The 18,037-nt window shown below is 38.8% G+C and overlaps 1 protein-coding gene across 7 annotated transcripts in view; it reads right to left on the bottom strand.

Annotated features, from left to right (window-relative positions):
* TULP4 (tubby like protein 4) overlaps positions 1 to 18,037 on the bottom strand; it is a 145,267-nt gene that overhangs the window by 49,054 nt on the left and 78,176 nt on the right. For all 7 annotated transcript variants that reach the window (XM_021391588.1, XM_021391582.1, XM_021391583.1 and 4 more), the window contains exons 3-4: positions 4,988 to 5,116; positions 4,527 to 4,688 (exon numbers count right to left, since the gene is read on the bottom strand). In XM_021391588.1, the coding sequence (XP_021247263.1) occupies positions 4,527 to 4,688; positions 4,988 to 5,116 (291 nt within the window). The remainder of the gene's footprint in view (positions 1 to 4,526; positions 4,689 to 4,987; positions 5,117 to 18,037) is intronic.

The following is an 18,037-nucleotide window of genomic DNA, read 5'->3' as shown; positions in this document are numbered from 1 at the left end:
GGGTCTAGGGCTCTGCTCTGCAGCGAGGGGGCTCACGGCAGAAGGCAGGCACTGAGGCCAGTCCTGCTTCGTCCCTGTCATAGAAAAAGGCTCTGAAGCTTTTGTCATTGCCATGCGAGTAGGGGTGGCAAGCACTGGGAGCAAGAGTGACTAACAGCATAGAAATTGCCTTCCTGCATAACTTCTACAAGCTACAAATGATAAAAAAAAATACAGACTTACAGAAACCTGCATTTTCAGATAAAACTATTTCACCTGATATTGGTCTCCTAGTTTTTCTTCCAGTGCCTCACAAGACCTTACAGTACACACCGCAGCTATTCCTAATGCTGTGATTGTTTTCTCTTCCACCGAGAGCAGTATTTTACGTGATTAGGCACAGAACAGATTCAAAGTAGAATGTTTATTCACATATTCTTAGTTTTAACGCACACTGTATTGTGATGGGACCGTGTACAACAGTTAACTCTGTGTTTGGGAGGATGCAACTCAAACTCCTTAACTGCATGTATACTTATATCCAAAGGAAACTGAAGAAAGTGCTCTGGTGAAGTTCACACACACCCATTGTCTGTCATGTCTCGGTCAAAAAGAACTCTGCTAAGTATCTGAAATACCACAAAGGCTTAAAACAAGAAAGAGGAAGGAAAAACAGAAACAGAACCTTACTACTGTTAGAAAAGTCTAATGAATTACACTAGCTGAGATGCAGGGAACAAACATAGATCAATAACACCTCTTGGGACACCCAGGACTTAATAAAATATATACATTTTCATTAAGGCTTCCCTCTACTAGGGAGTGACTTACTTCTGATTTCCTTCATACACAGAATAGTAAGCAGAAACAATGCCAGTGAAGTCCAGGGAGTTACACTACATTGCCATAAACATGAGGATGATCCATTCTTTTGCATTTCTCACCTAGTCCTCTGACACTGTGCTCTTCTTTCATCATGAATATAGATAAGCCTCTTTGCTGGGTAAAATCTGGGAGAGGGAGAGGATGACCCAAGGGGAGCAAAAGTTCACAGAATACTGTCACTGGGGGCTGAGCAAACACACCGCAGAGGAGGTGACGCACTTGGAAAATATGACTTGTGAGCTTAGGAAAAATTCTCAATTACTTATTAATATTGCTTCTGTAATTATAAACAAACCCTTAGGCTAGATGAAATTCAAGTTTTTCTCACCTGGGAAGTCATTCAATCTACTTGATACGCATGCACCCTCTCTGCAAACAAGAGTGGTACAACACCACAGAACTGTCTCCAGTATGAATTCTCCTGTGTTATACAACATTTCCTACCTACTTTTCATCCCCACATGATCCTAGGTGAACCTTCTCACCAGAAATATACTCCACATCACCCTGAGGAAGTAGGCTCTACAACCTCCTGTAGGCCTGGAAAAACCAATTCAGAAGAGAGAAAGGAAGGTCACAGTCCTCAGTGATCTCCATTCATCTAAGTTTAACACAACTCCACTTAAGATACAGAGGACTCAGCCTTGTAAAGTTTTCCTGTTCTATTTGCTTATTATTCTCTAGATTCCATTGGTGTTATGAGTCTTTGTGCCTTGGCCAGAAGAGTGCTCTGGTTATAGAGAGTACAGGAACAAGAAACACAGAAAGCTCTCCACACAAGCAGGACTACAGAAATACAATGGAAGTGACAAAATTCAATTTTAGTCCTCTGCAATAAATATGCAGATTTACAATCAAAAGGCCTGTGTTTTGAATTAGCTGAAGAACCCCACAGCTCAATATCCAGACTCAAGACCTGGGTGTGAAGCGCAGCAAAAATCTGCCAGAGACCTTCATGCGAAGATGATCTGACGACATATGATGCTGAGGAAGCAAGCACTGCAGACAACTAGGTTGTGTCAACCGCCCCGATTTCCTCAGGGCAAATTAGTTACAAGATACAACTATATGCTCCACTTCATCAGGACTATATTCACCCTGGCCATCTCTCCAGCCATCATACCATCTCCAGGCTATTAAAAGTCTTCAGGAAATGTTAGCTAAGGAGTTTCAAGCACAGGTGACATCAGCCACCACCTCAGAGGCTTTACTTACAAGTCTGTATCAAAACCCAGCAAGGACACAAATCCAGAGGCCACACACACTCTGTCACCATCACAGACACAGTTAAATGTTTGACTTCCTATTTGCCATATTTGGTGTAGGAATTGCTAACTCACCTTTACGTCAAAACAAGAAGATGGTTAGCAATAACTGTAGCTCCATTCTCCTCCAACAGAAAGATGGTGGTAGGAAATTTTCCTCTTGCAGAGCTGCCAGAGAGCAGCTGTAGCAGTCAGTGATAGACTGCTGGTGTCAAACAGACGGGAAAAAAGATAGAACATGAGACTGGAAGCAAAGAGGAAGATGTGCACTACAGATGACCAAAAACTAAAGAGTGAGGTGACAGAACAGACTATACTGAGCACATTTTTATGAGGACAATAGTAAAATAATACTGAACAGCACACTCCCCTTGGAAATTTAGCTTTCCAAGTTAATTGTGTTGAAAGTCAAAGTGTTATGAGGTGCCATGTTTTTCAGGAATATCTTCTGTAGTGGTTTTCATGGTGCCAGTGGTGTGACAAAATAACATTATGAAAATATAAATTTAAATGTTCACATTTACCTTTCACTCCCTGTGTTAGGGAATAGATTACATTAATACGGAAGGTGCTGAAGCTATGCTAGACTAGAATACTGTTATCTCATTTGCACAGAAGCACATCAGGAGAGAAATCAGATAGGCAGATAAGCTAGTAAAGGTATCCATCTCTGTATGTGCTTATTTGTGTGTAATATATTCAAGGTTCTTTTTCATCCAAATTTCTATTTTTGGTGTGAACTGAGCAAAGCCTCTCCTAGAGCCTCAGAGAATCCTATTTCCTTGTGCCTCTAGAGACAAATGCATCTTAATACATGTTACAGGATCTCTTCGCCAACTTTGGAGAGCAGTACAAAGATTCATTATCAGTTAACACGCAAACTCCATCTTTAAGAGAACTGTGCAGAGCAATATAAAGCCTGTGGCTGGTTTTTGTCTCTGTTTCAGTGAGTTTGTCAGCAACAGAATCTCGTAACTCAAGCAAGCAATTTTCACACAGCTGGAAGTGGCCATTATGTTCAGATGCGCTTATCTGGACACTGAACAAGTGTTTGTTTCCTGGAATAAGCACTTAAGGAGCATTCAGTTTAGAAAGTACAAACATATTGGCTAATTTGAATTAAAGGCAGTCCTGTCATCCCAAATTAAACACTCAAGTGAAGATATTTCTAAATACAGCAGTGAACTACAACCGAGAATCACACAAATGGAGAAGCCTTATGTTTAAAACATAGGACCGAGAGCTATTAGATCTTACTTTCTTTCCTACTTCTGCTGCTTGACTTTTCCTCTTGATCTTGAGTAAATTATTTATTGTCAAGACTTGAATCTCCCCAGATTCAAAAAGAGGCAGTTAGACTCCCTGGCTTTAAAGAGCTATGTTGAAATTATTCATTATTCTTTGCAGAGCACTCTAAAATGATTAGATGCTGCTCTAGAAATGCATATTATTAGTGCTACTATACTCTACTAGCAATTCCCCAAATAACCCTGCATATATCTTGTATGGATTAATAGTATTCTAAATTAAAGTCAGTAGTACCTTGAGTCCTGAACTAGTATGTTGTCATGAAAGCGTAAAATGAAGCAAAATAATCCCATCTTGAGCATAATACAAATGATCTTTGCACTATTCTACTCCCATCATTTCTTACATTACCATATTATACATACATTAACCATAACGACAGCAAGTACATGAAACCATTCCATGAAGGTCAACAGCTGAATGGCAAAGAGCCACTGCAAATTCTAAGAATGAAACCAATGGGCTAGCTCAAGCCCCACTATAAATGGTGATGTGATCGATATGATATGCTTCACTAGAAAAGCAGTAAAGAAGAATTTTTTAACCGGCTTTTTCAAAGCTCAGCAAGTTTTGGACTCAACAGTTAAAACAACGGCCTTTTTTAAAATTATGTATTTTGCATAATGCTGAGAGGTCCTCCGACACTCAGAATCAATTAAATCCATTTGCTCATATGAAGGCAAACATAACTATGTCCGTTGAACTACTTTTGCTGCAACTGCAAACTGAGCAGCTCTACAATGAAGCAGCTGCTCAGATGTTTAATAGTCCATGCTGTATCTCTGCCCAAATGTATATTTTCAAGATAGCTGCATCAACAAATTAGGGGTATGATTACAGATTCCTATCTCAAACTTTGATTAAGGCTGCATGAAATTGGGGTGAAAGGTGATGATAGGTAACTTAGTACATTAGCATATCTGACTAATGAGAATCATGAGATTAATTAAATTTTCACTATCTGTGGGAGCAACAGTTTTGAGGGAAACCCTTATTACAAAGTGACCGTTTTATTTAACAACTTTTAAAGAGGTGCACTCTACAGCATGCCAATGTGATAAAACTGACAGCCTCTAAAAGTTCCATTACCTGTTGGTCATCGGGAGTCCATATGCCACACGTGATCTGACTCTCTAAGTTTATTTCTGAAGACCAATGTCTTTGTCCGCTGACTGAACCAACCAGCACAAATCCATCTCTATAGGAGATAAGTGCCTGAGTCCCATCATGGCTCCATGTGAAGTCGCTTACCTTAGTATATCAAAGATAAGAAAACAGATATGTTAGAAATGTAGTAATTTATTTTTGTTTTGATAAAATTTAGCACTGCACAGAGCTAAGCAGGGCAACTATTAGTCCAGTAGTACTGATTCTATGGCTATCAGGTAAAGCAACTGTCCTTGAAAAGTGTCTTTGACACTTCTTGCATACTCCATTCATTAAAGAAATATTTCATTTTCTCCTGTGTTTTTCAGAAGGTATAAAATACTACTCATTTTGTCTCTCAGGACTTGATAATTCTGGTCTGAAGACCATACATGCATACCAACCTGTGCCCCGCGATCATTCACAAGCTCCACAGACCATCTGCCTTCGTATTGTATCCAAACAAATATTCCTCCATCTGCATCGCAAGTTGCTAATTTCTGAAATGGTTCATTCCATCTAACCAGCACAACCTTAAAGGATTACAAAACAAAAATAGCATTACCAAAACTGCATAGAATGTCAACAACAATTTTACAAGAACTTAAACAATAATGTGAAATAAACAATACTGCATTTAAATTCTAAAGAAGTGTTTCTCAAGAACAAGTGCATTAAGTGTTTCTCAAGAACAGCTGGAATCATTTTGTGATGCCTGTCAGGAAATGCAGGCTCTCTCCCTGTTAGACCTTTTTGGAAGGCATCACATGCTTTTACCAAAACACACTCGATGATGGTATGTAGCATTTCATTATAGAAATGGAAAACCAGATGCCCCGTACCCAACCCTCTTTCAAAAGATTTCCCTTCCCAAGGTCTCAGGGTCTATCAGACCCCAGCTCAAATCCTCAACTCTGCTGACTCCAAATTAAGATGCATGCACGGACAGGAGATTCAATTTGAATACTCAGGTCATTAGTGACACACAAAAAAATATAGTCACAGATCATTAAAACATAGAAATTTCATAGAAAATTTGCTTAGCTACAGAGTGGTGAAGGAATACAAAGCAGTTGTAGGTTCTTCTCTGCACATTAGGGCTAGCTGGGCTTTTCTGGAGAATCTAATCAAGTCCAACCTCTCAAATAGCTCTCTGATTTACAATTAATATCAATTTACCAAATACAGTATCTCCCAAGGCCTCAGTATAGAACTGAAGTAAAAAACATATATCATCCTGGGGCCTGAGGCAGAAATCAGCTGTAAAACCATCTACCTTCTGTTAATGACTTTTTCTTAAAACCTTTTTTCCAAATTAGATTTATTTCAAAAACATTCAGATATGGACAAGATGCTCACATTCATACACAAGAAGGTTTCTCCCCCATTCCTTTACAGAGATACAGCATATGCAGATAAATAAAACAAATACTAAATAATCAATCAGTAGAATGTTAACTTTAACTACTTAACGGGCATCCAGGTTTATGCTTCTTCATAAATCTGAATACATAATTACAGAAAAGAGAGTGAAAGGCTTCCCTGAAATATATTCTGTTCTTTACTGAGAAGCAACGATGTTCCTAAATGTTCCAGTCCTGAAATGAACCCTGAGTAGACAGATCCACCACATTTCACAATGAAAGCAGCAGCCATTTTCAGAATAGGGATATAAATATGTATGTCTGAAACCAAAACTGAGCAGCTGAAAAAAGATGATCTTACATTCACTTAAGGAGTGCTGCACTTATTCGCAGTGTTAGGGGTCAGAATTACAGAATGTGCGAATCAATGTAGCCCTCCATGCCTGAAGAATCAACTCTTGAACAATTTAACAGCTAAAAGAAAACAGTTTCTTCATGCATACTTCAAGATTATGGGGAGAAGTAAGTATGACAAACTACCTCCCTGTTGGTATGAAGCTAAGGAGATACTGCATTTGAGATTTTGCAGAAAAATTGCCTGGCTCTCCTGGAACCACGTAGAACCCAACACCAGACACACCATCATATGGATTATATTGTACATTGCTTTTTTTGTTTTGGTTTGGTTTGTTTGCTTGTTTCTGGAAGAGAAGTGAATAAAATATTCCAGCACAGTAATACCAGCAGCTGTATTTTGGCTGAGGACTCGCTCTGTCTCTTCTGTCTAAACAAGAATAGCACTGATTTTTCATTTTTTTTTCCTATTTCTTGAAAATCAAATGCACACAGCCATCATTTCATCCACCCTGAGACAAAACACAATAACTACATAATTGTACTTGCCAATATTACCAAAGAAGTGATGAAAACCCCATATGCAGCATCAAGATAACTCTAAAAAATCTTGATCTTGAAGACCGGGAGCAGCTAAGGCTAACAATATACAGACTGGAAAGTACTTATAATCAGTGAAAATCAGACCTCTAGTGCTTAGGGAATCCTCACATTGCACATTACATAGATTGAACAGAATAAATTGCTAGAGGATTTAGGAAAAAAAGATAAAACTATTTGTTCAAATAACATTAGGCTTTTTGGTGAACACAATCAAAGGTTCTATCTGTCTCAAAATTGCTGTTTTATCTGACAAAGACTGGAGACAAGCATGTGATTTTACAGATTAGACGTACCGGCTGACTTAGTAAAAAGAATTATGGGCAAAGTGGCAAGAGTTACCTTGGCACGGTTTGCCTCTTTTCCATTTTAAATAGGAACCTTATTAAAGATAGAAGATAACTTCTGATTCAAATTCAGTGCAACACGTATTTTCTTTCAATTTTATAAAAACAAAATCCAAGGACACATTTGAATATAAACTTGATTAACCAGAGTTCTCCTCTCTCATTCCCAACTAGATACAAATTAGTAACTTCCAAATCCTCTATTTGGTGAGCTACAAAGGTCAAAACTCCAATAAGCCCCCAGGTTTAAGAGTAATAATCTTCCTGCTTTATAATTACAAATGAAAGTGAGACAATGATTTTATATGACTTCTGATCAAACATGCTCAATAAGTAATTTTGTAATTTGAAAATTCAACTTCTTATAACACAGAACAAATGTTAACATTTTACGAGGTCATTTCCATCATTTACATTTAACATCTGACTACAGGTGCTGACTCCACAGCTGCTTTGAGTATTTCCAATTTCGTTTTAGGCACTTAAAATATCGAAGCTGAGATAAAGAAAGGAAGAAGGATTGCCCTGAGAATCACAATGACTTTTGGCTTTTACATTGCCTAGAATGTAAAGAATATGAAAACATGCCTCATTGACAGTGCACTTAAATAACACATAAGCTTGAACTATTTCTCCAGAAAAAGAAATTTTACCACTAACCCATAAATGCAAAGATAACATCACTTTCACTAACAGCTTCAACTCACAGGCACACCATCTTTACTTCTCCTACCTTTATAGTTCTCCACTTCCTATTTAGCATTTCCCGCAGGCACTCAAGGGCTAAGCTGTTTTATCTTGTAATGAAAGAACAAAAATGTTGGTGTGCCAAAGAAAATTATCTGTGGACTATTTGTGGTCTGCACAGCCTATGCATATTACCTGTTTGTTTATTTAAAAATAACTATAAAAATTGCAAATTCTGCCTGTTCTACTCTATAAAAATTTTGTACTGCAGACATTAATCAGCTTCTAAATTGGTACCTCATACAGGTGATTATCTCCCATGAATAAAACTCCAAAGAACTCCTAGCCTAACATATTCATTTAAGTACAGTGTAAAGGCCAATATATCACAGCAAATACGATTATTGTCATGAAGTTCAATGAACTTTTGAATCAAGGCCTTATGTTTTCTTTGAGCTTCGTTTTGGACAATGCTTAGTGGTGAAAAGTTTATTTGAAAAGTGGGACATTCAGTGTATTTAATAGCTCTAATTGTCAACTTGGCTTTTCAGAATTAAATTTAATTTACACTAATGGTGCTAGAAACTCTCCCTAAGATCTGTCTGCACGTTCTAATGCTACAAACAGCAGAATCAACAAAAAATAAAACCTTTTAAAATCATTTTCACTACAAAATAAGGATTTGTCATTATGACTATGCTGCAGCTATCATACTAGATATTAAAAAAATTAGGTTTATCACATGTTACATTTTTATGGCCTTCTACAAAGGAGTGATGGCATCGGTAGGGAAAGGAAGGGCAACTGATGACATCTACCAGGACTTGTGAAAGGCATTTGACATGGTCCGCCACCACATCGTTAATTCTGAATTGGAGAGAGATGGATTTGAAAGCTGGACTTCAATATCTTTATCAATGATATAGACAATGGGATCAAGAGTACCCTCAGCAAGTTTGCTGATTAAACCAAGCTGAGGGGTGTGGTTGACATAATGGAAGGAAGGGACGGGGAACATTTCTAACTCAAATATCTCAAGTACAATAGAGAAATATATTAGTACATTTACACCTCAATAAGCTATGTGTCATTTTGTTTGCTGCCTTTGCTCTGATTTTTAACCCTTTCTCCTTTGTGTTTGCTTTGTGATGCCATTCAGAGGGACCGGGAAAGGCTTGAAAAGTGCGCCCACATGAACCTAATGAGGTTCTACAAAGCCAAGTGCAACACTGCACTTGGGTTGGGGCAATCCCAGATACGTCTACAGACAGGAGGAACTCATTGGGAGCAGTCTTGTGGAGGACTTGGGCTGGACAAAAAGCTGGACATGAGCCAGCAGTGTGCTCTTGCAGCCAGGAAGGCCAACTGTATCCCGGGCTGCAACAAAGGAGGGGTGGCAGCTGGGTGAGGGAAGTGACTGTCCCTCTCTGCTCTGCCCTCATGAGACCCCACCTGCAGTACTGTGTCCCAGCCTGGGGCTCCCAGAACAAGAAGGATGTGGAGCTGTTGAAGTGTGGCCAGAGGAGGCCACAAAGATGATCAGAAGGCTGGAGCACTATGAAGAAAAGCTGAGGGAGCTGGGCTTGTTTAGCTTGGAGAAGAGAAGTCTTCAGGGAGATCTCATTGCAGCCTTCCAGTACTTGAGGGGAGCTTATAAGCAGGAGGGAGACCAACATTTTAAACAGTGTAATAGCGATAGAATAAGGAGGAATGGCTTTAAACTAAAAGTGGGGAAGACTTAGGTTAGATGTTAGGAGCAAATTCTTTACTCAGAGGGTGGTGAGGCACTGGCACAGGCTGCCCAGAGAAGTTGTGGGTGCCCCATCCCTGGAGGCGCTCAAGGCCGGGTTGGATGGGGCCCTGGGCAGCCTGGCCTGTTGGGCAGGAAACCCTGCCCATGGCAGGAGGTTGGGACTGGGTGGGTTTTAAGGTCCCTTCCAGCCTGAGCCATTCTGTGATTCCCCAATTTTGTAAGAAAGCGGGCGTAATTGCCTAGGTGAAGCAGCAAATACACCGTTTTCCAAACTGTTCCCATTTCTGCTGTAAATTATCTTTTCATCTTCACACATGCATACAAGAAAAAAGGAAGCCTGGGGAGAACGCACTCTTCAGTCCTTCTTGTAATACTGAGGATGTGCAATCTGATGGACGTTCACCTCTATTACTCAGCTTGACATCACTTTCCACTGTGTACAGCACTAATTGCCAAGCTCTGCTAGTGTCCATTAACTCTGCAGTGAAACCATTCATCTCCAAAAAAACTTCTGAATGAGCACAACTTAATACAAGACCACAGAAAGCTGGCAGCACAACTTTTTACCAATGGATATTCCTTTGCTTGTACTGTGTCAGACAGAAAGCAACCTAAAGTCTGCATATGGATTTCTTCCTGCAATTTTTACACACATATATTATAAGTGTTAAAAGGATTATTATGGCTTTAAAACATATTTACATATAACTTGGAAAAATAATCTGAAACAAATAGAAACTACATGTTTTTTTATTTTTATTTCCAAATGACACAGGATTTTTTTTTTTTAATTTTTTTGTGAAAAGCTTCTACTTTGATCAAGGTTCATTTTCAACCAAATACTTTAACTGTAAAGATTCTGATCAATTCTAAGAAAACTCAGCCACCCACTGGGAGTATCAGGGCATCAGCAGCCTCCCTGCACCATGGTCAGGACCTGCACAGCCAAGCCATTTTCATCTTTTCTATTCATGGTCAACAGCACTAGAATTGGTGAAATCTTGGCCCTTGGAAGTAATATGGTAAGCTGCAGTGGATTAGAGATATAAACTGATGGTATCCAGCTTTTGTGACTGCTAACACGATTTTCTGATTATTTGAGATATCTTTTGTCCGGCTTCCTTCCAGCTTTCTCCCAGTTGCATTTTTATCTAGTCATCCCAGTTGGCTCAATATCTGCACTCCTCATCATTAAAAAAGTTGGTTATGTATAAAATTAGTATGGAAAACATTGTTAACTAACATGCATTCACTTCTAGAATAATGGAGTAATCAAAAACAAAATAATTGATAACACTTCTCTATAAAAAATGTGCAGATATAAAGTACAGTTTATGAACCACCGTTACTTCTTGCTTTCACATACACTCCATACAGTCCATTTGGTAAAGGCCTTGTCATATGGCCAAGGAACTTAAAGTGCTAATTTAAAAAAGCAGCAGACTTTTTTTAGTTATGCTTTAAAAGTTCCACTTTCATTTTATCCTAAAGGTTTTTGATTCATTACTGCAAGTTAAGGTGTTAGACAAAAAAATATTGAGTAATCTCAATTTTGAGGTGGCAAATATGTCATTTATAGCCAATGTGTTCCCAATAGAAGCCACATTTGGTGATTTTAATTATGTAATATTGACCATTTTTTTCTCCGCATATTATAGCACAATATTAGACTTTGCCAAAATTTATGGTATTCTGAGAGCTTTTCTTATTACTAATTTCATGCCAGTTTTTGGAGGAGGTAGCTGAAAATATTATACCAATCAATCTTCCAAGATCAGAAGTACTTAATCTAGAATGCCTTACAATATTCATTACTGACATCTTACCTCTGCTGCTCTTAAATTATGTGGTCTGTAATTGCTGTAGAGGCAAGGGACAAGCACTGGGAGAAAATAAATGGATAAATAGCTAAAGCAATTAGTTCCTAGAGTTCCTTATCAAATTTAGGAAGATGTTATTACGGAAAGGAAACTACAGTCAATGCAGTGAGTCATTTTTTTCATCTCTGATCCTCCATGAATTTTACTGGAGAGCACGCATATGCTCTAAAGATACGAGTCTTCTTCTTTTCCCTTACCAACATAAGGTATGGAGATCTGCTTGTACATGGAGCAGTGCAGCAATAAAGATTGGACAACACTTAACGGAAAACTCGATTACAACATGATTTGCTACACTAGGAGAGCTGAGTTCCTTTATCTGGTGCTAGCATTTCTGACGCTGTAAGTAAAATCTTTGCAGGGTGTACAGGATATATGGAGCATATACCATATTAAACACACTGTGAAATTGATTACCTTTTTTTCATCTAATATATCATACTACCTTTCTAATGCTATTAGAAGTCCACTGTCCAAGCAATGAGGACAAAAGACCCAACTGTTCCTATGACAGAAGCAGAGAAACTGCTAAAGAAGATAATGTTTCATAATGTACACATAGGCAGAGTACATGAGTCAGTCTACTTGAAAGCTTCTTCTAATCCTGTACTTTAAGAAAGTACCTATATTTTTAAAGGAACATATAAGGGTTGGAGCAAAGTTTTGGGAAATGGGATTGGAAAAATCTATCTAGAATCACCTCAGCATCACCCATTTGCTCTTTTGAGCAATCACATTATGCAGTTCCCTAATTAGTAGATTGATCTTCACTCATGTTTACAAACATACATTAATACATGCATATAGTTCATGCTACCCACTGGCCCACACTGGTTTACTAATGACAACAAAGAAGAAGAGATGTATAAGCACATATATCAAAGGCAAAAAATGAGTGTACAGTGGAGAACAGAAACAAAATGTAAAAGCAAAGCAAAGGGATCAGAGAAACCAATAACTACCTTTACTTACCAATACAGTTCAGTACATATAGATACAGATATACAAATACTGTGCATCTATATTCGTTACATATAAAATGGGTGTGTACATGAATGCACATTCCCATTAAATCCTTGAGGAAACTACAGTAATTTTGTGCATTTATTAACTTTAGTACATCAAAGTGGATTTCTATAATTAAAATATAATTTAAAAGTGAAAGTAAGTGCCCAAAATAAGCAACAAGCTGGTGCTTCTTGCTGTACATTACCTATAACCAATGCTTAGTTCTGCAACGGTTTCAAGGACATCTCAACTCCAGAGCGCTGCTTCTGACTCTCAGCCCACCAATCCAAACAAAACTGGCTCAAACAAGGGCTGCAGGACTCCTTCTCAAAAGAACCTGGGAATTGACTGACTTTCCCAGCTAGGAAATTCAGCAGGGAGAGCTGGAGCCAGGCTATGAGCTCTGCCATTGCTTGCTTTAGCTGGGACAAGCATCCAGATCAGCCCTGCAGGTTTCTTATCACTGCAAAAGGTGATAAGAAGTGACTACTGTAAAAATCACAGCCCCCGTCCTGCAATGAGATCCATCCAGATCAGCTATGCACTCTCTGTGACAACCAGCGCTCTCTCCAAGGGAATACAGGAGTTTTCAGATGCTTTAAAAGATAAAAGCAATTTTGTGGTTCTGGACAGTCCACAACTGCATGTAGGTTCTCTGATTTCTGGAAATCTAGTACTGTATGTATATGTTTACCTAAAGGAAACCTGAAGTTTAGCTATTTTCAAATACCAGTATTTTAAAAATAATGGCTATTCAAGTGTCTCCCACTTAACTTCCCATGCTGTAAATACATTGCTTGCAATTTTTCTTCCTTTCATCTTCACTTATGGCCTTCACTCCTTGTCATGACAAAAATGCCATGATAATTCTCTCAATTCAAACTACTTCAGTCGTGTAGATTAAGAGCATTATGTAGGTATTATTCCTACTACTAGTACCAGAGAAAAGTTCAGCAGTTATGGTAGACAGCCTACCTCTCTTGGGGTGGCACACTCAACTTCCTATCCTACTTTTCTTATGTTATCTTTCCTAATTATCACTTCGCTGTCCTCTCACACATAGAGCTTTGACTTTTTGTTTTCAGAAACATTACACCCAGGTAGAAGTGTTTCACTTTACATACATAGCTGTCAGTTTCCAAGGTACAATACGCATAAAGGAATTATCATTAATAAGAAAACTACTACTATTAATAACAAACACTGTGCTGCAGCTAAGGAACTGTAAATTTAGAACAGTCAGTGTCTAAATTTCTAGCTTTCTTTTCCTTTCACCCCTTCAGAGTGACTTCAAAGTGAAGTCACTGCTGCCACTGAAGAGCACGGGAAAAGTTTTCTGAGAGCTGCAATTAACGAAGGTGATTACTCCATTAAGAAAAAGAAATGTTTTTTTTCCCCATAGATTGGAAAATAGCTGTGCCATAGATGATTTAGTGTATTTGGGGTTAAATTTGAATGGGAGGGGAAGAGAGAGGACCAGAGCAGTATCAGCAGTCAAGAACTGAGTCTTCTATGCAGTTTTTTTTAAAAATCACACACTTTCTTCTTCATGCCTTGAGGCATGCGTTGCTCAAAGGTGTCTGTGGGACACCTCCCATGTGGAGGAGCTCAGCCCACCAAGATGCACAGAGAGAGAAAAGCACTGCAAATCCCCTCCTTGGCATCAGAAAACTTTTGGTGAGCTCTCTAGAAGCAGTTACATTCACTGCTGTAGCTTCCTGCAAAAGCAATAACAGCTGGAGAAATCTGTGCTGACCCAGGATTAGGCCCTAATTTCTCACTATAGTGTGCAGGGCATTCTTAGGAAGAGGCTGAGAAAAATGGCCAGCTTGTGGCAGCAGCTGCTTGTGGATCACAGTTTAAAAGTTGATGGATGTGCCCTCTGAGTTGGACATTTAGTTACAAGAAAATGCCATACAAATTCACAGAATGGTGTGGGTTGGAAAGGACATTTAATGATCATCAAGTTCCAACCCCTTGCTGTGGGTAAGGACATCTCCCACCAGATCAAGTTGCCAAAAGCCCCGTTCAGTCTGGGTTGGCCTTCCAGTGATGGAGCATCCATAGCTTCTCTGGGCAAGAGATATGAGAGAAGTGGGGCTGTTCAGTCTGGAGAAAAGGAGGCTGAGAGGAAACCACATCTCTCTCTACAACTACATGAAAGAAAGTTGCAGTGAGGTGGGAGTCGGTCTGTTCCTTCCAGTGACAAGTGACAGAACATGACGAAATGGCCTCAAGATGCACCAGGGGAAGTTTAGATTTTACATCAGGAGGAATTTCTTCATGAATAGGGTGATTAGTCATTGTAGGGAAGCAGCAGAGTCCCCATCCCTGGAAGTATTTAAGAGCCACGTGGACACGGCACTAAGAGATACGGTTGAGTGAGGGGACTCAGTAGGTCAGGTTGATGGTTGGACTTGATGATCTTGAAGGCCTTTTTCAACCTAGATGATACTACGATTCACTCACTGCTTCCTTGCTCTCCATGTGAGCAGCTGGTACCCTTTGCAAGTAACAGCACAGTTGCTCACACCCTGGGAAGAGGGTTGACGCTCCCCAGCAAGTTTTGTTTATTTGCTTTGCAGATGGATGCCACATATGCCTATTTTTAAAAGGTATCTTGGGGTTGGCATCCCACCTGCCACATATATCTATTTTTAAAAGGTATTATACAGTTGGCATCTAGTCCCCAATGGAAGGCAGTCTGACCTTTAAAGACTCTAGGAGATGATTCTGACAACTAGGCAACTGCAAGAAAAACTTGTTTTGATAACTGTATTGAATGTACTTAGTGTGACTAAGAAGTCTTCTTAAAAATATCTAGGCTGTCAACATCTCACTGAATACATTTAGGAGCCTTGATAGTAAACTGCCAACACGAGGACTCAAAAATGCTCTAAAGCTTTACAAATCTTACAATCCTCAAGTCATATGCTTAAACTCAAGAAAGACATCCCCAATGTATTAAGCCCAATGTTAAAAGGATTTGCCAGATAACCATTTTATATATTCACAGAACACAACACATGTAATCTGATTGCTTACCTTAAAGGAAAGCATTCCTGTTACCCCTCACAGGTAACAAACAAGACACTATACTCCTACAAGTGAAAATGCTAACTATGCCAGCCCCAAAGGAATTGCTCTTTCCACTTCAGAATCACCATGCATAATCATGGTTGCAAAAAAAAACTAGAGATACAGGGGACAGTGGATATTCTCTAAAAACTTCAGGAATGGGCTATATCCAATGTACATCCAATACATGATTTGGGCAGTCAGGGAGCTATGTCAGAACTGGAAGTTGCATGCAAGAAATGAGGATCGTTAACAAGATGTTTTTAACTGGCTACCAGTTCTCATTTAAATAAGTTTCCTAACTATACCTTCAAGGGCTATTAAGGAAAATAGCTGGGTATAATTTGAGGAAATGAATTAAGGCATGAAGTCAACCACCCACATGCACAAGCTATCTGTGTAGTATGTTCTTGGATGGGAAACTAGGAGAGGTCTGCTGCTTCTCTCATATGAGAGACAGGAGAACTACAGTGATAAGGCTTATAAGTTTTGGCTTATAACTTTTTTTTGTTAGTTTTCACCTCTTGTCTCTTCACAAGAATTATTAAAACCCAAAAGCTCTTTCACAGAAAAAATACCAATTTCCACTGAAGAATATTTTATTAGACCTTTGTCATGCTTATTTCCAGTGAGGGAAATTCCTTTATAGTTTGTACACTACTGCTATCTCAAATTAAGGGTCTTCCTATCCTTAAGCATCCCTGCAAGATACTTCTGCATAACTGCTTGTACATATTCCCTAGAATTGCAGAGACAATCCCAAGTTTTCTAAAAATAAATCAGAACTGAATGTTTATAAGGATAAACAAAGAATAACACTTCCATCTCATTCATTTTTAAGATTCCACTTTGCTCTAGTTCCTGTACAGAAAAAAGCTCCACAGTAAAGAGAGACCACTTTTCCACCTAAAGAACAACTGCAGAGCAAAATAGCTATCCCTTTCTCAAGCAAACCACTGATAAGCATCAATAGGAAAAGTCCATTGCTGTTAACAAGAAGACAGATGGAATACCCGTGCAGAGCTGGCAGTTCCTTGAGTTCAAATGTCTAAGGCCAAGTATCTTTCCACAACAAAAAATGATCAAATTTAAAATTCTCAATTATTTAGTCTACATTACATTAAAAAAATCTAAGAACTCAATGTTCATTTCACTAAGGTCTAGTAAAGTTGCCTTAGATGGTATAAAACAAGACCACTTTACATCAACATTTACATTTACTTTTGAGCTAGGTAAAAGAAGCTCCTGAAAATGAATGTCAAGCTTTATGAACAACAACTCATCAACACTTACTGACATCCAGCTATCACCATATATTAATTCACTGGCATAACTCCCACTATTTTTAATTGAATTAACCAGCTCTTAAATAACTGTACTATTTTGAGTGTGTAACTGTGGTAGGTTAAGTTGAAATTTGTAGTCCAGGCAGTTATAGATCATAGGTACATATCAAGAAAGGAACGAGCAATTCAGATAACCTTGGAAAACTCCCTGCAGGGAGCCAGGGGCATGCACAAGAGCCATGAACTAGCTGCTGAGAAGCAAACTGGGCTCTCTGGGCTCTTCAGCTTTTACTTTGAAATAGCACCCATCTCTTGTTTTTCTGAAGTATCACAATTCCCAGCTGTCACCACAATACAAATAATTAAAAATCCTAATATTTACAAACAAAACATTCAGTTTAGCATATAATTATAAATTAGACACCAGATATCTACCAAGAATTATTTTCTTATATATTACCCACACAGAGGCTCTGATTCAGGTTTGAGACACACTGGCCCATTTCATTTGCAATGGGTGCAATACAGACTTCTGACAATCTGAACACTAGCAGTACTCTAAGAAATGCCAAATAGCAGACTGTGAAAATGCCACCCTTGCTTTGGGCAGTCTGCAGTTCTGTATGGACTGTATTCAGAGCTAACTCTGTTAGCAGCTTTATCTTCTTTTATTATAAAGTAATAACAGTGTCACAATGCAGCTGGCCAAGTGACCAGTAATTTTACTCCTATTTGACTTTCCAGAAAACGCAAGGGAGTGATAAATAAGGAGTTCAATCTGTTACACTGACAGAAGAATTGCAGTAGGGAAACTGGACAACCCTGGAAAGCAAGAATTGCTGCTTCTCTCTTTTACTATTGTAGCATAAAGAAAACATCTAGAGGAAATCCACACATCACTGGAACTGCACACTTTAGTTAGAAAGCACTGATCTTTAAGTTTTCAGTCTTGAAGACAAAGTGAAAAGCAGACTAAGGAAGCACTGCAGAGATAGCTAGCTCTCCCAACATGTAGAACGACTGTATTTGCTCAACACACTTGCAAGGGATGAACCACAGATTGGGAACGCAATCCCATCACACTAATGCAATGCAAG

The sequence above is a fragment of the Numida meleagris genome, chromosome 3 (genome assembly GCF_002078875.1).
Source record: "Numida meleagris isolate 19003 breed g44 Domestic line chromosome 3, NumMel1.0, whole genome shotgun sequence".
In the NCBI taxonomy this organism is placed as follows: domain Eukaryota; kingdom Metazoa; phylum Chordata; class Aves; order Galliformes; family Numididae; genus Numida; species Numida meleagris.
Note: the sequence above shows the minus strand (reverse complement) of the source record. Positions and strands in the feature narration are given on the sequence as shown.